General features: G+C 44.4%; 1 protein-coding gene across 5 annotated transcripts in view; it reads left to right on the forward strand.

Annotated features, from left to right (window-relative positions):
- The window catches only part of Hivep1 (HIVEP zinc finger 1), a 133648-nt gene that overhangs the window by 100765 nt on the left and 9751 nt on the right, over positions 1-23132 (forward strand). For all 5 annotated transcript variants that reach the window (XM_015494018.2, XM_048799802.1, XM_015494016.2 and 2 more), the window contains 4 exons: positions 1526-7455; positions 10577-10710; positions 11401-11576; positions 15949-16050. In XM_015494018.2, the coding sequence (XP_015349504.1) occupies positions 1526-7455; positions 10577-10710; positions 11401-11576; positions 15949-16050 (6342 nt within the window). The remainder of the gene's footprint in view (positions 1-1525; positions 7456-10576; positions 10711-11400; positions 11577-15948; positions 16051-23132) is intronic.

Here is a 23132-nt window from a genome sequence, read left to right on the forward strand (position 1 = left end):
ACTTTCGTGACCACCTGCCTCCTGACTTTCTGAAGATGAATGGGGAAGCAGCTACCCTTCGTGGTGATTATCATTTTTCATGTCCCCCATGCCTGGTGGCATTGATGAGTGACATAAAGCCATCACTGCATCGTGAGGAAGGAAAACCAGCAGGAAGATGTCATTTCATGAAAAAGTGGACTGAGCAAGGAAAATGTTGTCTCAACATCATTTTTAAAGATTAAAGAGTTCAGAAAATAATCATTTTCCTGTTACGCCTTAGCTGAGCCATTATAGTCATGAGGACCTTCTGAGTGTGGTGGGTAAATAACGTCTATAGTGGAATAGGACTTATTTTTTTTCATTAACTCATAATTGAGGGCACATAAACTGATGTTGCAACATGACTAAATTATTTTATGCAGATTTTTACTCTCAATAAATGCAAAGTAGTTAATACAGTATAGACATTTTGGTCTAATATGAATTTCAGAGATGTGCATTATAAGAGCTACTTGAAAATAACGAAGGATTAAAGTATTTGGCTTTTTTACCAGTAAGTAATATATAATTGAATAAATTTTGCTTATGTTCCTAAGGATCCAACAAATGGAAACAAAACTAAATTAGGACAAGTGATTAATTATTGCTCAAAGATATAATAGTTGACAGAGGTGGTGGGTGGTTGATGCCACTTAAAAGATGATTTATTTCCAGCATAGCTAGACATGAGGGCGGTTTCATCTCCTCTCTCCTGCAGTAAGTCTCACCTGTCTGCTTGCCTGCCTTCCTACCTATCAGTGATGACAAAAACATACTCAGTGAATATTTTATTCAGTTAAAATGGCAATGGTGACTGTTTTTTCTTTTTTTACCAAAGGCCATTGCAACTTATTGTTCTTTAATTTTGTTAATGAGAAACCCTAAAAAGTGGATTATTTTACTTTCTAAATTTTCTCTGTGTCGCTGTAACTGCTGTGTTAGCAGTAAGTACTCATGACTGACCAGGTGATGTATCTTGACCGTCCCAGGTGTGGTCATTCTAGAAGTTACCAGAGGGCAGCCCTTGTTCTCGTAAGAGCATCAGTGTTGCACGAGTGGAACCTGCTGAAAAGTGGGCTTCAAAGGCTCCTTCATGTGACATGCCCAGCACAAAGGCCAACTTCCTCCTCATTTGGAAGCACTTCTCAGACGGTGGAGTTGGCAGAACTCAGCTACGGAATGAAGTAGGAGGATGTTGGTCCAGGGCCTGGGCTTCTCTGGACAGGAACGTGGTGTCTAGAAGTGCACACCAGGCATGAGCATTCCCATGGAGTTTGATTAGCAATATTCGTAACATTGCCAGGACTTTAGAATGAAGTTTATAAAAGTTGTCTTTACTTAAACTACCGCCTTACTATAGCACCCTCATCATGGTGATCTTAAATTTGTTTAAACACACACGCACACGCACACACATGCACACACACACACAAGCACACACACACACAAGCAGTTGGGGTATGTACAATTTTACCATTTGGTTTCCTTTCTTCTTTTTCAACAGAAATTCTAGAAGCAGGTGTTAAAGGATCTTCGGAATCTCTGAAAGGTGTGAAACGGAAAAAGATTGTTGCTGAGAATCACCTGAAAAAAATACCAAAATCCCCCCTGAGGAATCCTCTGCAGGCAAAACATAAACAGAATACCGAAGATTCATCTTTTGCAGTTCAGAGTGTGTCAGAATCTCACAAGAAGCCGAATTCTGTTCCTGTAAGAAATGGCAAGCTGTTCAGCAGACAGAATGGAGAGGCGCCTGCCCTGACTGCTGAGGCCTCCAAACCCGGGGGCTCCGTCTCCCCTGAGAAGCCCTCGTTTCTGCAGCGCCCGGCGGAGCTGCGGAGATGGAGATCGGAAGGCGCGGACCCTGCCAAGCACAGTGTGCTGCCTGAGAACTGGGACTCGGGTTCTCTGTCCAGTAAAACCAGGACTGACAGCAGTGAATGTATCTCTCCTCACCGCACCACGCCCCCCGCGTACACCAACACCGCATTTGATGTCTTACTGAAAGCAATGGAGCCAGAACTGAGCACCTTGTCACAAAAGGGCTCGTCTTGTGCAATTAAGACAGAAAAACTGAGACCAAATAAAACTGTACGATCCCCATCTAGATTAAAAAACAGTTCAGCGAGTGCCCCAAATCAGACTCCACCAGAACCCGTTGCCGAGCCGCAGCTTCCTCCCAGTACCTCATACACAGTGCATGTCTCTGCTCCTCAGAAGAACGAGCAAGCAGCAGTTCAGTCGGTTTCTCATCTGGATAATCAGCGGGAACACTTTGTTTCCAAACCTAATCAACATAGTCAGCAGCTCCCCGGGCACTCGGGTTTCACAGGAGCACTGACGAATCTGCAAAGTCAGGAGAACGGCAAACATGAACAGGTGTATAACTCAGCAGTGACATCAGCCACAGGTCTCACTTCTCCTTCCAGTAGAACTCAGGTCACTCCTCCAAACCAGCAAGTGGACTCTGCTTCACCTTTGTCAATAAGTGCAGCCAATTCCACACAGTTGCCCCCTGCGCCACTTTATAATTCAACTCACGTTGCCTCTGTTGTTAATCAAAGCGTAGAACAAATGTACAATCATCTTCTGAAAGATCAGAAGCCAAAAAAGCAAGGAAAATATATTTGTGAGTATTGCAATAGAGCTTGTGCAAAGCCTAGTGTGCTTTTAAAGCATATCCGCTCCCACACAGGAGAGCGGCCCTATCCCTGCGTGACTTGCGGATTTTCATTTAAGACTAAAAGCAATCTGTATAAGCACAAAAAATCCCACGCACATACTATCAAACTGGGCCTCGTCTTGCAACCAGATGCTGGTGGTTTGTTCTTGTCCCAGGAGTCCCCCAAAGCACTTAGTATCCATTCAGATGCAGAAGACAGTGCAGAGAGTGAGGAAGAGGCTGCTGCTGAAGGAAGACAGAATGAGCGGGGGGCCATGGACTTGCAGCCTGTGCAGATAATGAAGAGGTCGTCAAATCTTGAAGCCTTTCCAAAATCAAGTTCCGTTCTAAGCAATCCAGATCAGGTGGCAGGTGACTTTTCACTACAGGACCCATCTTCAGAATCACAAGCTGTGACAGACTTACCAAAAGTTGTGGTCCACCCTATCAGCGTGTCCCCATCCAGAACCGACAGCTTGCAGGTTGTCAGTACCAAGCCCGAGCTTCCTAGTGCACACAGACAGAAGGACCTTCAGGTAACAAAGGCACTGTCACAGTCTGCCACTGTGACCTCCCTAGAGACTGAGGAGAAGTCCCGTCAGAAAGGGGACACAGGTCAGCCGGAAGGGAAACAGGACTCCCATGGTGGAGGAGCGGCCCACGCCCAGCTGCAGAGGCAGCAGGCCACCGATCACTCCCAAGAGCAGCAAGGAAAGCTGCTGCTAAGCCCTCGCAGTTTAGGAAGCACAGATTCCGGCTACTTCTCACGATCTGAAAGTGTGGATCAAACAGTGAGCCCACCCACTCCCTTTGCCAGAACCTTCCCCACCACCGAGCAAGACTCTGCTAAGAGCAATGGGCCCTCTGCACCAAGACTCAGTACACCAGCACCCTCCGCGCTGTCGACAGGGGAAAAGCCACCCCTCGTACCTGGTCAGATGCGCCCGCCCTTGGCCACCAAGACCCTGGAGGAACGGATATCAAAGCTCATCTCAGACAATGAAGCCTTGGTGGACGATAAGCAGCTGGACAGCGTGAAGCCACGGAGAACCTCTCTCTCCAGACGAGGGAGCATCGATTCCCCCAAATCATACATATTTAAAGATTCTTTCCAGTTTGACCTGAAGCCAATGGGACGGCGAACCAGCTCCAGCTCTGATATACCCAAGTCCCCATTCACCCCGACCGAGAAGTCCAAACAAGTGTTCCTCCTGTCCGTTCCTTCCCTCGACTGCTTGCCTATCACAAGAAGCAACTCCATGCCGACCACAGGCTACTCGGCCGTCCCTCCGAATGTGATCCCTCCCCCGCACCCGCTGAGAGGAAGCCAGTCATTTGATGACAAAATTGGCGCTTTCTACGACGACGTCTTCGTCCCGGGACCTAATTCTTCTGTGCCACCAAGTGGACATCCTCGCACTCTCGTCAGGCAGGTAGCAGTGGAAGACTCTTCAGCCACTGAAAACCACGTTCTCGGCCCCAGCCAGTCCTTGGATGAGGGCCACCAGGGAGGCCATGCCACCACGGAACCTGTGTCGGCCCGCGGCAAGACCTCGGCACCGGGCTCCCATCTGGAGAAAAAGAAGTCTCATCAGGGCCGAGGGACCATGTTTGAGTGTGAAACCTGTAGAAACAGGTATAGGAAGCTGGAAAATTTCGAAAACCATAAGAAATTCTACTGTTCAGAGTTACATGGGCCCAAAACAAAGGTCCCTGTGCGGGAGCCCGAGCACGGCCCCCTGGGGAGCAGCGCGCAGCCGCAGGTTCTCCACTACAGGGTCGCAGGCTCCTCGGGCGTCTGGGAACAGACGCCACAGATAAGGAAAAGGAGGAAAATGAAAAGTGTTGGAGACGACGAGGAGCTTCCACAGAACGAAAGCGGAACTTCCCCCCAAAGCTCCGAACCCCTACAGTTTCAGAACGCCCTGGGCCCCGTCCCCAGCCTGTCTAAACCCTCTGTCGCCGGATCAGGGGACCAGCAGCACCGACACGTGCAGCTGCAGAACTCCCAGGTGCAGCTCGTCACCAGGGGCCCTGAGCAGACTGTGGACCCAAAGCAACAGATAAGTTTGGCTGCCCAGGACCGGGTGGAGGTGAAGAGACAAGGGGCCGGCATCTCCGTCATCCAGCACACCAACTCCCTGAGCAGACCCAGTTCCTTTGACAAAGTCGAGCCCTTCGAAGGAGCTTCCACGGTTTCTTTCCAGGAGCTGAGCAGAACTGGGAAGCCTGGGTCTCTGAAAGTAGTAGGGATCTCCCCAGAGGACACGTCACATCCTCACCAGCCTACGCTGTCAGAAGCTGTCAGAGGAGAGCCATGGGAAAGTTCCAGAAAGATGCCAGGCGAGCGGCATGTGCTGGGACAGCCCTCGAGACTTGTCCGACAGCACAACATCCAGGTGCCAGAAATTCTGGTCACGGAAGAGCCAGATCGAGACCTGGAAGCCCAAGGTCACGATCAAGAAAAATCTGAGAAGTTCAGCTGGCCTCAGCGTAGTGAGACCTTGTCAAAGCTGCCAACAGAGAAACTGCCACCCAAAAAGAAGAGGCTCCGTCTGGCCGAGATCGAGCATTCCTCTACTGAATCGAGTTTCGACTCCACTCTCTCCCGGAGCCTAAGCAGGGAGAGCAGTTTATCCCATGCTTCAAGTTTCTCAGCCTCCTTAGATATAGAGGACATCTCTAAGACAGAGGCTTCACCAAAAATTGATTTTCCAAATAAAGCAGAGTTTCTTTTGATTCCACCTGGCTCGAATACGCTGAATGTTCCCGGAAGCCACCGGGAAATGAGGCGGGCTGCATCTGAACAGATCAGCTGCATGCAGACATCCCTGGAGGTCCCCAGCTTCAGAAGTAAGTCATTCGACTGTGGCAGCATCACACCAACCCAGATGACACCGCTTGCTGAGTCACAGCCTTCGACCCCCACCTCTGGCACTGGGGTCACCGGACACGTGCCTCTCTTAGAAAGAAGGAGAGGCCCACTGATCCGGCAGATATCTTTAAACATAGCTCCAGAGAGTCTTGTGCCTCCAGTGAACCCACCATCTTTCCAAAATACCGCTCTGCCCAGCGTGAGTGCAGGGCCATTTCAGGGTCCTCCACTCCCTAATACACCTTTGGGTGAGTTTTCAACAAACACTTTGCACTCCCAGACGCAAGCTAAGGATCTGTGGACAGAAGCGCCAAGCTCCAGCTCTGCTAACATCTTTCCTGTCCAACAGCTTTTTGGTGTCAACTTATTGAACCAAACCCATACACCCCTTGGCCAGCAGAACGCACAGCTGCCTCTGCCGGGGTTTGAGCAGGGTGACACACCAGGTGCACAATCCACTCAATGTGTGTCTTCTCAAAGCAAGGATTGCTTTGCTCCCAAGTACCAGTTGCAGTGCCAGGTTTTCACCTCAAGCCAGTCTTGCTCCTCTAATCCCGCACATCCTTCACCGAATCAAGTTCTTTCAGATCCAGACAGAGCAGATAGTTGTGCAGCTTCAGTGGCATTGCCAATCAAATTAGTGGATCCCCTGTGTGATTCATGTCCTCTGCCACTGCCGGAGCTCGGGCCACCGGGCAGGCAGGTGCACAACGTGCCATCCTCATTCATGCTGCCCGTGCATCTGCAGAGTAATGTTCCCACATACTGTTTTGCCACTGTGATATCTCTGCCACAGATCCTAGTGACCCAAGATCTGTGCAGCACGCCAGTTTGCCAGGCTAATCAAACAATAGTGCCAATCAGTGAAGAACAGAATTCTGTGCCACAGTCACAGAAAGCTCACCAGAATGCTTTGCCAAATCCAGAGAAAGAGCTTGTTTGCAAAAATATTTTTTCAGAGTTCAGCCAAAATTCTCACTCTGAATCCTTGCCGGTCACTCAGAAAATGTCTGTTGGTAGACTTTCCCCCCAACAAGAATCTTCAGCTTCTAGTAAAAGGATGCTCTCCCCAGCAAATAGTTTAGACATCGCCATGGAAAAGCACCAAAAACGGGCTAAAGATGAAAATGGAGTTGCTTGTGCCACAGATGTTAGGTCCATAGAGCCATTAAGTTCAAGAGCAAATGAGGTTAATAAGCAGAAAAAACCAGTTTTGGTGAGGCAGGTTTGCACTACAGAGCCCCTTGAAGGTGGGATATTGGAACAGGAAGCTTTTTCTAAGCCTGAAACTGGTAGTGAGGCTGTTAATTTGCCAGATGTTTTACCAGCTGATCATTTGTCATCAGGACAGTCTAAGTTGGTAGTCACAGAACCTATCAGTGAATTACAAGAATTTGAAAACATCAAGTCATCTGCATCATTAACTCTCACAGTCCAGAAGTCACCTGTCACTTCAGAAAACAACCTCGTTTCCCCTCTGAAATCTGCAAACAGTAACCAGGAAGGGGAGTCTCCAGGGGCGAAGAGCCAAGGGAACAAAGCCAGTGCACAAGGGCAGGGTCAGCCGCCAGCCGCCACCCTTCCACTGTTGGGCCCTGCGGATGCACAGCAGCCCTCTTTCCCCAGCCTCAAGACTGCCACCAGCTTCACATGGTGTTACCTGTTAAGACAGAAGTCACTGCCTTTGCCACAGAGTGACCAGAAAACGTCAGCCTACACCGAGTGGACAGTAAGCAACAGTGACCCAAATCCACTTGGTTTGCCTACGAAAGTTGCTCTTTCTCTCCTTAACTCAAAGCAGAAGACTGGAAAATCACTGTATTGCCAAGCAATAACCACCCATTCCAAATCAGATTTGTTGGTCTATTCAAGCAAGTGGAAAAGCAACCTAAGCAAGGTACTCGAAGTACAATTTGCCTTCAAATATGGCTTGTGCAAATTAGTTTTATTGACTATCTTACTTAGAAGCATTTTCATTTTAAATGACAAGTTGTACTATATTTATGTAGATATTAAAAGGCAGGGTGTCACACTGCTGAGAGTTATCTGAAGTCCTTTTGGTGATTCTGTCATTTAGGAAAGGACAACTTTTTGTTCCTCGGTTAATTATGGTATGTGTCTACTTGATTGTCCATCACTGAGAGTCTCAGTTGGACTTGATCTTTCTCATCTGTTAAGGTGGTGGTGTCTTTGTTAAGTGAGAGGAGATTAGGCATATGCTCTGATGGGTGTGGATAATCAAGGATAGTTGTATTTTATTGTGAAATGTGAGCAGAGAACTCTTCACACTTGTTCATACTAACTCTCTCCCTCTCCAGGCCCATCCCAGCGCTCCTCCAGAGTAGTTCTCAGAAACAAGAGTCACCAAATAAGTTATATACTTAATAAGTTGACTTTGTCAAGATTTATAATGAAATTTAAGATCATAAAACTACAATTTTAAGTAATTGATGGAACTGGTCTCATTAGAATTATCAGCCTTATGAAATTAGAAAAATCATTTAAGTGATTACGAATAAATCCATAAAGATATCCCATTGCACTCTGGACATTCAGAATTATAGGTGAAGTCATTGACCTCTGCAGATCCCAAAGCATATAATTAATGCAGGTTCTTAAGCATTTACACACCTATCAACAAGAAAGTCCTGCAGTGTCAGCCTCGTGACAGAGCGTGCAGTTCCGGAGGAAGGGAGTCTTGAGTGGTGCCTGCAGGTTGAGGAGGTGTGGATACTCTGAGGATGATGCTATCCCTTGGGGTCTCAAAAGCAATAGTAAGGAGAATCATTTGGGATGCTTCCAGCAAACAAGAATTACAGAATTTTAATACATCACTAAAGGACACAGGAGTGAAAAGAACCCTGGTTCATTTAAAGAGCTGCAGAGTCTGGCATGGCCAGAAATTTTGTGAGTTGGAAATGTAGATAAAACCCACAGCATATGCATGATGGTGGAGAAGGAAGTAAAGGAGGGTGCCTCCATCCCTTTGTGGATTTGCTTTCTTGAATCCTCAGGCTCTGAGGCTGCTGAGTCAGAATCTTACAGGAGACCCAATCATGAGAACTTAAGCAACACTTCATTTGCATTCTGATGTGCCTATGGAAAAGGGTGCTCCTAGGCTGTGGGTGTAGCTCAGTGGTAGAGCGTGTGTTTAGCAATCCCCAGCATCCCCCCCAACCCCCCAAACCAACGTCTTCAAGTTCCAGATGTCTTGGAAGAAAGGTCTGGAAGTCTGTAGCTAGACGGGTCTCAGGAAAGAGCTCCAGGTGAGGGTGTTGTGTGGAGAGCCTTTAGTGACCCGTGTGATTGATGAGATTGTTCAGGAAGGTGTGAAGAAGAGCAGAGGGCCTCGCCTGGGTCCTGCAGATCTTACCATTCAAAGGGTTGAGTGTGAAGAGAGTCCAGCCCAAAATTGAGAAATTGTTCATAGAGGAAGAAGGAGCACCAGGAGGAGGAGGACCGCGGCAGCAGGTGTTTCGGGAGTTGCTGGAGGAGAAAGGAGGGAGGAAGGTGAAGGCAGGCAGGAGTGTGTGTCCTGAGCTGTGAGGTGTTGACGGAGACTTGAGTCCCAGAGCCGGGGCCTTGGAGGACTGGGCACTGCACCGACTGCTCCTCCAGATCCAAATGTCAGTGTGTTCATGATTCGGGGTGGAGAAGGACGGGAGCTATAGAGCAAAAGGGTTTCCAAGGAAAATCGGAGTCAGGGCATAAGATGGCTGTCGAGCTCACTAAGATAAGCTGACGATCGTGCAGCCTAACTCATTGGTAATTGGCAAATAGAAGCCAGATTTAATAAAAGATGGGCAAAAGATAAAGGGGAGTTTGGTGTTGAAAGAAAGTAAGAAAGGATTATGGTTAAAAGGATAAAGTCAGAGGAAAGAGTGTGCGTCTCATCCACGTTGTGGGAAGCTAGGGCTCATCGGGAGCAGAGGAAAGGAGACCATCATCTTCACCTTGTACCTCCTGGTGAGGGACATTGCCTGGCAGCTTCTCTTTCCTCCCGTCTTTGTAAGAACAGGGCCTCCAGGGTACTTTCCCGAGGCCTGAGGCCCTCCTTCCATCACGAACGTCCCCAGCATTTGCCTTCTTTAGGCTTTCTCAGGACCGTGACTGGCTACCTGGCAATGTCACTTTTTACAGGAGGTTGTATAAAAGAAGCCCCTAATTAGAGAGTTTGAGTCTTTGCAGGTGACACTTGACTTGGAACACGTAACTGAACCCCGAGAGGGTCCTTTCTCGCTGGGATTTGTCCACCCCAGCTGCCTGCCTCACAAGTACGTGGGAGTGCAAGGGCACCTGGTACAGTTGTATGGAGTCTCCTACAAAACCACAAGGTGGCATTTCCTGGAGGAAGACCACACATGGCTTATCACATCAGCATATCATTTCAGCCTTTGTAACCTTTTTCAGAGATCTTTATCAGGCCCAGTCTTGACTTTTGAGCTGACCTGAAATTCAACAGTGACTAGAATTCGGGGAATTTTTGTGAAGACCTGGAGAGGAACCATGTCTGTGGTTTAAAATAATGGGGGGCGGGGGGCGGAGAGTAAGTAACACACTGAGAAACCGAGCTGCCTCCAGTGCACGTAAGGTAAAGGAGAGGAGAGCTAGTGATGTTTCTTGGGGCTGAGACCTTAGGGTACCACACAGCTCTTTTCCATCTCCAAAGAATAAACTCTTTAAGAACCATATTTAAACTGTGTTCTAAGTGGTTAGTTAAATACAGAAAAGAAAAAATTTACTATCAAGTTTATGAAGTGTTAGGTTGGGAGGTTTATTTGGGGGTGTCAAGGACTGTGATGGGATTTTTAAAAATATCCTAAGATGGGTCAGTTTGCTATAGTGCAGACAGACTGGAATTATTAAAGCAAAATGATCTTGAATGTGTTATTTTAGAATGCGTTTCATTAAGATAATTACATGCTCTATACGCTGCCGTGCTTTAATTTCCACTGAACATGACATATGTTTGTGTTTTCAGTTTTATTAAATTAGTTTCTCTTTTTTTTCCCTTTCAGAGAGCATTAGGTAATCAAAAGTCCACAGTAGTTGAATTCAGCAATAAAGATGCCTCTGAAATTAACAGTGAGCAAGATAAAGAAAATTCCTTAATCAAAAGTGAACCAAGAAGAATTAAAATATTTGATGGAGGGCAAGTACAAGTTTTACTTCTGAAATGTACATTTAAACTTACTTTTTAAATGTACATTTTGCTTTCACGTGAACGAAGACTTACGAGTGCCAACTTATATATTTAAATGTTGCAAGGTTTCTTAGCTTACTAATAGAATCTTTGGGGAAAGATAGGTATTGGTATTGTGTTAAATAATTCCAATTTGATGGAGAAAATGATGAATAGAAGGCAGCTGAGAATTAAATTTTCAGAGTGAGCCCCAGGTATCATGCTGATTTACAATAAGGAATGACTTGTAAAATTTGCTCTAAAAGAGATGAATTTATTGCCTATTTGAAAGCTTTTGTGTATTTTATTATGAGAAAAACAAACTGTAAAATCAAATTATAGTGAAACTTAGAAATTTCAGTACTTTTGTAGTTGTGATTGAATATAGCAGTGGAGAAAACTTTTAAACCAGTGTCTTACAACCAGGAAAATATTTTTAAATTAAACATAATATTGAACAAGTTTGTTTGATCAGAACTAGCTGTTAGAACATTAAAGTGTTGATGTGAAAAACAAATATTCTATGACATGTCCATGAAATTTCATATGTTGAGTGTAAAAGTTGTGCTTTATCTTTTTAGGTTGGATTTTAATCATCAATATTTTCTCAAAGACATAGTGTCCAATCTTCCTATTCATTTTTTCTTTTCTTTAAATTAGGTACAAATCAAATGAAGAGTATGTGTATGTCCGGGGCAGGGGAAGAGGAAAGTACATTTGTGAAGAATGTGGAATTCGTTGTAAGAAACCTAGTATGTTAAAGAAACACATACGAACCCACACCGACGTCCGCCCCTACCACTGCTCTTACTGTAACTTCTCCTTTAAGACAAAAGGTATGAGCCCACATTGCTTCTGGGTCCTCAGTAGCTTAAAGGGACTGCATTTTATCTTCTCAACATTGTAGTTTTATTTTTTGTTTCTAAACCCTTTGGGAAAACAATTTTAATTCCACATTTTTAGAGAATATGGAATAAATGTGTCATTTTAAAAGAAGCAGCTGCCCTTTTGCTGTAATTTTGCTCCCCAAATTATAGTTGTATGACATAATGGTGAATACCGCTTCAGAGATATTCTCTCTCGGGCTGAAGAAGAAGAAGAAATGTTCAGGATAACAAGTAAATTCATCTGGGTCCTAAAAAACTAAAGAAAAATTTTAAACACTAGCACGGCAAACATTTACCGTAGTCACTACTCTTGTGCTTTATCGTGTAGACACATAATGCCATTTCCTTTCTTTTTCTTCATGATACATTTTCTTTTTGCCCAATACTGTTGGATTTTAGCTTCAAAAAATTTTTAACATTTTTAGTATTGAATGTTTATAAAGAGATCTCTCATCTAGTTATTAAAATCATTTAGATCCCTTTTGTTTTCTTTATGTTTTTATTTAACTCATAAGCCTTTATTTAAAAGTAATTTTACCCTGTAACGTTTCCTGCTCCACATAATGGATACAGTACTATAAAATGTTTGCTTTCTCCTTGTTCAAGAATCATTACATGGCAGTTCGTTACTTGATATTTTAATGCTATGTACTATTCTTAAAAAAAAAAAAAAAAAACGAAACAACTCTTCACCAAATGTAATCATGAAAATGTCTGTATGGAGGAACAATTTCTGTAAAGTGTTTTTTTCGTAATCAGTTTTTTATAAAAAACTGATTTGTTTTGTCCCCTTTCTCGTCTTTTTTGTTGTTTTCCTGTTGTATCCTTGTCTTCACACTTTTGGTTATAAAACTTGACCAACCCATTAGCAAAATTTGCTATGCCTTGTGGGTAGTGTTTATTGGCATTTAAAGAAAGTTATAACATGTAGCAACTAAACAGCTAAACAGTTAGCTGTCTTCAAATGCCAATAGCTGCCTGAAACGAGAATAATGGAAAAAGCAAAATGTTCTTCAGATAGCTTTGAACGCTCCTGTAAGGTTTCAAGAAGTCGGAGGAGTTGGGAGGAACATGGCTCAGTGGGAGCTTCATGGTGATGCAGAACCCCCTGGAGGTGGGGGCAGCTTCAGGGTGGTTTCCCAGGTCTTGGGTGAGGACTCTGATAGGAGAGAGTACTTTGATCTTTTAACCTCATTTATTACTTTTTCTTGTGATTAGAAAAAAGAAACATCAGTTAATTTCTAGTATGGGGCTAGGAGCATATTTAAAAGGCCAACACTACCAGTAAAAGATGACCAGGTACAGAATGGTGTTACCAAGAACAGGAACATGAAGGTGTAATATGAAATGAATAGTTCTCAATAGAAAGAAGAAAGGAATCAGGATATTCTAGAAATCAGTTCTCAGAATAAGAGCAAGCAAGGAAGGGTCAGGCTCAAAATGGAAAACCAGATTTCTTGGTGAGGAAAAATGTTATGAGTCCCCAAGTATTAATGTTAGTGGACTAACTCAAAACACATTGTGCAATATTTTAAATAAATGCTTATTAAGTGGACAAAACATGATGCCCCCTGAGGAACGAGCCTTTTCTGTCAGCAGTTTCCACGTCCTGTATTTCTCTAATATGCTGCAATCTGAACTCGCATTAAAGTTTTTGCTTTGTCAGGCAAGTCATGTGGAGTTACAGTGTGTAGTTATTTCAATGAGACTACCCTAGCTAAGGGGACTAGTGAAGAAAATATTAGAAATGTTTTATTTCCCTATTCTTAATGTGACAGTCCTCAGTTTTTAGGGTCACATTCTTTTCTGAAGTATGTACCTTTTGTGAATCAATGTAAGCCAACCCCATAGCACCTTTTAATGGTAGCTCTAAGGTGGAGCTTTTTTATTTAATTAGGCTGTGGGTTTTGTTCAACTTTCTTTCTTTCTTTTTTTTTTTTTGGTGATCCTAGCAAATTCAACTGTACTTCTTATTGAATGTGTGGTTCTTAGCAGAGAGAAATAGCAAGAGTCACAGCGTGCTGATAAACACGCATGCTGGGCTCCAATGCTTCTGACTTACGGCTTAGAAATCTGTAGTGCTTCATTTGTCTCTTAGTTTATTTCATGAATACATTTCAAAAATAATTTTAATTAATTTCCTGATTGTGCTTTTAAAGGGCAGTCAGCAGAAAATATATGTGAACTTACATCTCTGCAAGATTAAGTCCCGTTTATGTCACAGAAAACTAAACTGTAGCTATGAGAGTCCAGAAGCAACACTTCCCATGCTTTCTAAAGGATTTGGATAAATTTTCTGGTAGATTTCATGAACATTTATCTCTTAAGTTAATACATTAGTACAGAAGAGTTACAGCATTTCTGTGGGATATTTGCATTTAAATATGCACATTTTGTATGTTTAAAAGGTAAATTTTTATTTGAAATTACCTAGGAGATTGATTAATAATAACCACTAGTGCAAGTTGTGAGAAACTATGCTTATTAAAATGCAGATTGCAAAATTTGCCTGGTTACAATCATATTTTAACTTCTTAGCAGAAAACCTACTATGGCTGTCCACCTAGGGAACAAAAGCATTGTGAAAGGGAACCGTTATGGACCATATGATTTGGTTTGTCATATTGTTATTACAGTAAAAGCATTTTAACTTACAAGTGGAAATTTTAGCCACTTAAGGTGGCCAAATTATTTTATAACTTTTTAATATGAAAACTTCAAAGCTCTTATAGAGAATTAGAGAGCTGTATAATGTGCCCATCATCTTTTGATAATCTTTAGCATTTTGCCATTTTCCTTCATATTTTATTTTTTAAGTATATTTAACATAAATGTCAGACATCACCAAACCGTTTAAGCCAGGTGTTCTGTTCAGAATGACATCAGTCAGTCTGACAGGCACTGTCTGGTCCAGGCAGCCTCTCACACTGGCAATCCTTAAACACTCAGTTCTAGGCTGCTATGATAGTATGATGGAACATCCTATCCAGCGCCAGAATGGGCTTGTACAAGTGTAACCAGTTGCACACACTTAGAGTATTTGTCAAGAAATGGAAGTTTGTAAATATGGTAAATTTGCACAGGCTTCTCCTATTGCAAACTCCAAATTTGAACCAATGATTCAGAAATTTTTAGCTCTTCTAAAGACTCTTCTCAAATACCAGTTTGCCCTCATCCACCAAGCTCAGTAGATTTTTTTGTCTTCTGAAGAAAGATATAGTTTGCCCTTATTGGCTATGTTTTGGTATCTAGACTTTTCCACTAAAGATGCTTGGTATCCTCCGGGGAATCTGAGCTGTCCCCCTTCATTTATTCATGGTCACATGGGTCAAATGGGCCCTATTATTCCCAGTGACCCTCGTGATACCTGCAGAGACAGATTCAGCAGGTGCCACGGGAAGCACCCATAGGGACACTGATAGGAGACATCTAGTCAGTGCATGAAGTGAATTCAGTGCAGCTGTTTCTTTCTCCTGTTTCACACACAGAGAAGTACTGTTATTTAAAATGACCCAAATCAATTATCTGAGAATCAAGCTTAACTTTTTAAAATGTAGATTCCCAGCTGACAAAAACAAACAGACTCAAAGCTAGCATGGTAAGCAGATAGGGGACTCAGTCAGACTTAGGCCTGCAGGCCTGGGTTTCAGTGCTTGTCTTGCAGTGGAGTCTGAGGCCGCTGGCTCTCCTGCCCTCGACTGTAGGCCTTGTGGAAAATAGACGATTTGTTTAAAAAATGCAAAACCCAACCCTTCCATGTACAAAACAAGACAAAATAAAAACAGAAAGTGGGTGATGTGAAACCACTGAAGCTCTGAGGCCCTGGACCTTTGTGGCACAGCCACCAGGTAGAGACCTTCCACAGCCCGGTCCTCAGGACTTCACGGGGACCATGGCGCTGAAGCTAGATGACAGGTAAAACCCAACAGCCTGCAAGGAAGCAAACTGCTACCAGAGAGAGCCGGCAGGAGAGAACCAGCTCGCGCTCCAGGCACTGCAGGCCAGAGCGCAGTCTGAGTGGGACTTCAAACACGTGAAATGCTCCCAGAGATAAATTTGGAATAGTGAATAGAAACCATAGCAAGAGTAAACACTATCAGAAAAGGAAACAGATTTGAAAAAGACACTATTAATAAATGATGAGATCATTACAACTTGTAGATACCAGTATTTTCTTTCATTCAAATTTTATTTATTGAATTTGTTTAGCCACAGTCGTGTACTTTTGCTTAAAATAGGAATGGAATTTGCTAGTGTTGACAAATGTAATAGCAAAATAATAATTTATATGTAAGCTTAGTAAATATTCTTTTCTCTTAAGGAAATCTGACAAAGCACATGAAGTCCAAGGCTCACAGCAAGAAATGTGTGGATTTAGGCGTCTCAGTAGGTTTAATAGATGAACAAGATACAGAAGAATCAGGTAAGGCTTTAAACCATGTTATTCACAAATGCTGTGTACAGTGCACTGTTGTTCTGCACCCATACTCTTTTCCTCATCCAAATTACTACTTAATTCCTGTTTTCATTACCTCTTATTTATCCTGTGTCATGGACTAACCAGTTTTCCCACCTTGAGTTTTTTTCCTTCTCCCTTCTCTCTGCAACCATGTGAAGTCACTCTCCCTGAAGTGGGCGTCTGAGCACTACTCCTCTGATCAGAGTGTGCCACCGGCTCCCATTTGCCTACCAAATAAAGTGCCAACCACTTGACCTTAATTAAAATCCTTTGTAACCTTCCGCCGCCTGCTTCTACATCCTCATTTCTTACTCTCTCCCACCCTCATCACTCTTGAGCTTCCTTCTTTCATGACTTGAATCCTGTGATCCGCCTGTAGGACCCTCACTCCCACACAGTCCCACCTCCTGCTCTGCACGAAGAGTCTCACTGCCTTCAAAATGTACTGGAAATCCACCACCCCCACGAAGCCTCCTCTGATTTTCCTTCCTGCACCATATGGAACAGTATTTCCCTTCTTTGAACTCCTGTGGTATTTAAGTTTCTTCTCTGAAAGCATGAATCCTCTCTGCCTTGTTTTGGGTAATTGTGGCCACCCCCCCCCACACCCCCACCCCCGCTTCTGCACCTGTGCAGCATGAGCAGAGTTCCTGCCTGGGATGAATGAACACTGGTCCCAGCAGACCAGAGCACTAGTACAGGGCTTTGTATACAGTGGCTGCACCATAAGTATTTGTTGGTAAAGCATTTGGTTGTTTGTCTGAAATGTTCATTATTTTGAAAAACTTGATGGCTTTTTTTTTTTTTATAACAGTGTTAACAAATTTAAGTATTTATCTCTAACCAGTTTGGAGGGAGAATAAACCTGTTCGTCTGTTCTGACTAATCAAAAAATGGTGAATGTCTTTTACAAAATTTCTTTTTAACCCAAGGAATTATCAACACGAGAGAAATTTAAAAAGAAAAAAAAAAGATGCCCTGCTATTTTTTAAGACTGCCCTAACTTAAACATTCATCTGCTTGCTGCATTTTTCTTAATTGGCTGATATAAAGAAAATTTCCAAAGAGAAAATAATGAGGACATCATTGAAAATATAGGTTAAAGGATCAAGCCATTTGATCCCATCTGACAAGTAGCAAAGTAGTAAATGAATCAGCTCGATTTTATTTCTAAAGATGCAAGAGTAATGCCTCCTGTCTTAAGGGTAAGAACAGTTCAGATATAAAAAGCTCGGAAATGTGTGTAAGAGATTTGGCAGATGTGTTTATCAACAACTGCTTAGGCAAGGAGCATAGGGAAGGCCACCGGGGAAACTGATCCCTGGAGACACAGGCTGTAAAACGAGGACTGTTACAGTGTCTACTGCTGTGCATTCCAAAAATCACATGTGTGTAGAATCCCCTGAACTTTTAAGGTAAGGTACTACTTACATCGTAAATTTGCATAGACGTCAAGTGTAGTTTCTGTTAATAATCATGCATTCTTTACATCTGCTGGCTGGCTGGTTGACTTGCATATCTGTTTTTGCATTTTTCATCTCATTGCAAAAGCATTGACAGCTGATCTTAGACTGCAAATGGAAGTTGGTGGCTGAGCTCCCTGTTAGGATTAGTTAGCCAATGAAAAAGGTGGCGGTCTTACCTGTTTTGTTTTGTTTTGTTTTAAGTTTCATTTTTTTAAAAAATCATTTATGGGAAGGGTCTCAAAATTCCTTCCCAATTTTTATCAAATAATAAAGTATAAATACAAATTCAAAATTCTGATCTTTATGTCAGATGACAGACCTAAAATTCTTCATTCGTTTGCAAACAAAATATATTTTTCTTCTTTTGCTTTATGATAGGCTTGCAGTGTAGGTACAGTAAGCAGTTGTTTTAAACAAATGGCCTTGTGTTCCTTTTATTATTCTCTTGGGGCTTTTAAAAAATATTTCGAGATTTTTTTTTAAATATAAAAAGACTGTGAAGAATTTTACTCCATACTCTCATGTGTTTATACCAGAGTTGATGATTGTAAATATTTTCTCATACTTACCTCTGTTCCTTCCCATGAATTCAGTGTGTTTTGTTTTGGTTTTTTTTTTTTTTTGGACCAGGGATTGAACCCAGTGGTGCTTAACCACTGAGCCACAATCCCCGCCCTTTTCTTGTTTTATTTTGAGACAGGGTTTTTGCTAAGTTGCTTTTGTACTTGAAGTCCTCCTGCCTCAGCCTCCCAAGTTTCTGAGATCCCTGTGTTTTTTTCACAAGCTCAGTAAGCATGACAGCCTTCCTGTCCCTGCGCTGCAGACACACAGGCACCAGAGGGTTTCCCTGCCTTCCATTGAACATCCCTGCGTATATTCATGAGTAGTAGGTGGCTTAGTTCTATGTCTGGATTTTAAATTTGCAAAACAAAACCACTTTCTATGTAGATGCGTGGAAAATTAACCACGCTATAATTTTACATTGTTTTCCAGAAGAGATCTGCAGTTTCCCCACTGCCTTAGCATAATTTTGTCAGATTTTGAATTTTCGGCCAGTTTGATAGATGAGAGTGTGTTGTCTTTTTGTGTGGTCTCATTGTTCTTGGAAAGAACTTCTACTCCATAGGACTGGTGGCAGAGATGGACTGTGTGTAGCGGTCCCTCAGGCAGGCCACGTTGGGGGCCAGGGCTGTGGTGGCTGCAGCACGGCGCCCTCCTAGCACCAGCCTGGAGTGTCCTGGCTGTTCCGTCTCCTTTGCTGGTGTCTCCGGCCAGCCAGCCTCTGCCCGTGGGCCCCAGGGGTGTGGTCTTCCATCTCTCTGCTTCCTTGGCTGACCCCTGGGCCGTCTCCCCACCATCTTCTCCTGTCTTGTGACTTGAATGCCATCTGGGTACAGATGACGCCTGTTCACTGCAGATTTGCCCACTCGCCACCTCTGCCCAGATGTCCAACAGGCATCCAAGTCGAACATGCCCGGTCTCTGCGTCACCCCTTCAGTCTAAGGAGCACACCTCCCCTGCAGCGTCCCAAGCTTCCGTGGCATGGCCAACAATCTGACATTGCCTTGGTGTCCCCCATTTTCTTAGTTTGCCTCTCATACCTCCTTCAGGCTGTCTTCAGCAACCGGCCTTCTCTAACCCCGGCCGCCACATCCTCCAATGAGAGCCGCCGTCACATCTGCTGACTTGTGGCTCCTGACTTTCTGTGGCTTAGCCCTGCTCCTCCCAGTCTGTTCTCCACACAGCAGCCAAAGTGGCCTTCTAAACACCATGCCGGTCCTTGGTCCGCCACATACTGGCAGCTTCCACCCACTCACCCTCCCCTCCACTCTCTCTCAGGCTGGGCTCCACTCCTTCCGACCTCGCCCACTGGGCTGCAGCTGTGGGCCTCCTTTCATCATGAACACATCTGTGGGCTCCTGTCTCAGGGCCTTTGCACCTCTTGCCACAGTTTGAAATGCCCTCCACCAGACTCCATGACCCTCCGCACCTGAAGAACAGGGATTTTGTTTTTTCGCTGTTCCCAGGGTTGCACCTAGCAGGTAGTGGTAAGTAGCAAACAGTGTAGATTGAATGAATGAGTAGACAGAAATGCCATAGATCTTACAGGAATCAATTCAGTGATGTTATTTTTACAATTTGATAATTCTTTTTCCATTTAATTCCTTCTCTGGAATTGAATGGTTGCTGACTCGCCACTTAATGCCTTTCCCCTGTAAGCATGGTTCCCTGTACTGTGGCCAGGGTCCGTAGGCATTAGTGAGGTGCAGACAGAATTCATTTAGTAGGATATTAGTCATTAGACTCGACCACTTGACACTTGACGTTTCCTCAGTGCTCTATTTTCTCCTCGATAACAATCTCCCAAAGACCTTTTTCAGGAACTCCAGAGAAGGATAGTTGATTCTCTACTTGACCCATTCGCTCGTTTCTTTACCAGTTGACGAAGTCTTCAGTGCTCTCTCCATCCTGCCGGAGCCCTTGGTCCTGCTGATTTTGGGGTGAACCAGACTTGGCAGGGAAGGGCTGCGGATGGCCATGTTGTTGCAGAGGATGCCCAGGGGGCCCCAGAAGGAAGGGAAGGGAAAAATAAATTTAAAAAAAAAAAAAAAAGGAAGGAAGGGCTTGTCCGTCCTGCATTGCTTCACGGGGAAAGTATGGGCAGAGGAGGAGGGCAGGGGGGCAGGCCTTCTAGCCCCGGGGATTTGTGTGGGCAACAGCGCACAGAGAGGGAGAAAGGAAAGCGCCTTAGGACGGAGGATAGGAGGGTCAGGGCGTCGGCCTGGGAAGGGCTGGCAGACAGGCGCACTGGGCCAGTCCAGGGGGAAGCGGTCTTTCCAGGTGTGGATTTCACTACTCGTTGCTTCTTCAGTTACAATCAGAGTTTCTGCCATCGCAGTTTATGTCAGGTTCTTCATGTTTTCACACTTGGGAACCATCACTTTTTAGATACAGTTTTTAGTATCTTTGTTGTAAATAGTCAACAATCCGTATAGTATTTCTTTGATTAAGACCATCTAATGTTTGCAGGAGGTTTAATCAACTAAAGCCATTTAAAGTCATTGCCTTTTTAGGACCAAGTACAACTGACTTTTATCCCATATTATTTTCAAATGTTCTGAAAAATGGAGACAAAAGATAATGGAGCTTTTAATCTGTGACCCTGGAATTTTCATTATTTTGTACGGGGCTTTTTTGTTTTGGGATTTTTGCTACTGCAAATGTGAATTTGGACAGTACTGGCTAAAAGAAGCAAGAGCTCATTAGGAGGATGGTCCTCTTCGGTAATAACAACGTTAAACAGCACTGCGGGGGGAGCTTCGCGTGGAGGGTGAATGTTTTTAGGAAGAAGTCCTCGGGGCTTCCACGTCCCTCGTTCTCCACCAGATGGAGCCTGGCAGCCTGGGTGGGAAGTCTGATGGGATTCTGCCTCTGAAGCCCAGTTCTGTACATGTGTGTGTCCGTGTAGGAGGCTGAACTTGGAAATCTTGATTTTGTGGATTAGGGAGTGTTGGTTCTCCGGGATTGATGTCTGCCCCACCGGTTATCCTCCTGGGATAGGTCATGTGCAAGACGAGGACTTAGCTGGTTCTGACGTCAGGGCCTCTGCATTTGTTTTAAAACTTCGTGCTTATCAGCCCTCGGGGGATGTTATAAGGTAATAATATATTCTGTAAAGTGTTTCCTTTTCTATCAACTGTATGTCCTGTGGAAAATACAAATTTTTAGACATGGTAGGAGTAGAGGAAGTGGCTGAATTTAAAAATCATGGAGAATAAATGCTCTCAGGTCCCGCACTTTTTAAGTTTTGAGGTGTAGTCTGCCCGTGGCTTCGTGCTTGGGCCCAGGTGGGCTCAGCATCCAGTGCCCCCGAGTGCAGGGCTGGCGTCTGATGCTGGGGTTCCTCACTCAATGCAGCTTCCCCTTGTAGGGATCAGGCTTGTGGCAGCAGCTCCCAGGACCAGCCAGCACTCAGGGTCCTCCCACCGTTCTTAAGAGTGCTGCTGGACGGTGTGCCCTCCGTTTTGTGGACCTAATAATGGCAAATAGATGAAGGACGACATGAGGTTGTTCAGCGTAAGCTCACATAGCACCTCACCGGCCAGCGTTTCCCTTGGATGACGAACAGCCTCATCACGTGCTGTCGTGATACCAGAGTTGTGGTGCCATGTCTCGGATTCTTGGTCTGACAGAACCTAATTCTCGGCTCGCTGCCCTAGAACACGCTGGAATCCTCAGAGATCCCACCTGCTGCGTCTGCACCAGACATCCAGCAGGTGCCGCGGTGCTGCCCGCAGCCGTGCCAACAGTGGTCCTGTGGCTCCCCTGTCTTGTGCCTTCACACTGCTGTCACTGAGGGACATCTGGACTAGCTCAGTGGAAAGTGGAAACCTGAGATGACCAGCAAGCGCCTTCATCCCCTAGGTTTTCTGATTTCAGATGACATTTACTGTTGAATCATGGTAACAAAGTACAGACGGCTACTGTATGATACAGTGATAAAGGAAAGTAGGTGACCCGATCAGGAGCCACCTGTCTTTTCAGGAATCAGCTCTCTGAAGCATCAAGTCTTGAGCAACATGAAAATTTGTTACATTTTCTTCCCCAGATAGCTAAGTAGGCTGGCACCTGCCTCTAGTCCCAGACACGCAGGAGGCCGAGGAGTTTAAGGCCAGTCTGGACAATGTAGTAAGACCCGGTCTCAAAAAAAAAAAAAGCCTCTAGGTTTGATAGCCACACTTCAGGTTTCATACTGTGGGACAGCTGTTATAAGGAGCAGAGGCCACAGTTCCTTAAGAAGGACTATTAGATGGGGGCACCCTTTTGTGAAAGTCACATATACCTAAACAGCTGGTGGTACTAGGATATGCAGAAACGTCCCACTTATTTAAGTCTTGCTTACCTCAGACAGTGGGAAATGGGGTAAACTTTAAAAAACAAAAATGCACAATTTAGGAGACTTGATTCTAGATAGAAATGGCTCAGAATTAGCCAGACTCTGCAAAACAGAAGCCTAAGGAGAGTGTTTTTAGGTTGATGGGACTCCTTCCGATCATCACTTGATCTTTGCTGTAGAACGATTATGGTCATCACCAGGAAAGGTCTCTGAGCTCTCACTCATGGAACAAAACGTGCCCAGCACCCAGGAGCCAAGCTGTCGTGCAGAGCGTGCTGGTGCACCATTCCGTGTTGGCAACACCACATTTGGTAAGGCCCTGGTCAGCTCGTGGCTTTCTGGGAAGTGCAGGTCATTTTAGGTGTGCTGTATTTAGTCCTCCACGCTGCCCTGTTTTGTTTTTTACTGAAAACTGTCTCCAGACTGATCTTGTCCTTACTTCAGCGTCTCCTCCTGGCATTATCTTCAGTCTTTTTCTTTTTCTGAAGATCCTGAGTCTCTTCTTCCTCTGCCCGACTCACTGTGCCCCCTGTTACTCTCCAGCTGGCCTGCATGTTCCCAGTGCACAAAGGTCAATGTGGAAATGGTGTGAATAAAGGCCACAGACCCTACTGCCCTCTGCAAAAGTGGGTTATGTGACTACCCATCTCATCCTTCAGCAGATGAACTCTTGTTCCCGTTCT

Source organism: Marmota marmota, unplaced genomic scaffold (assembly GCF_001458135.2).
Source record: "Marmota marmota marmota unplaced genomic scaffold, marMar, whole genome shotgun sequence".
NCBI lineage: Eukaryota > Metazoa > Chordata > Mammalia > Rodentia > Sciuridae > Marmota > Marmota marmota.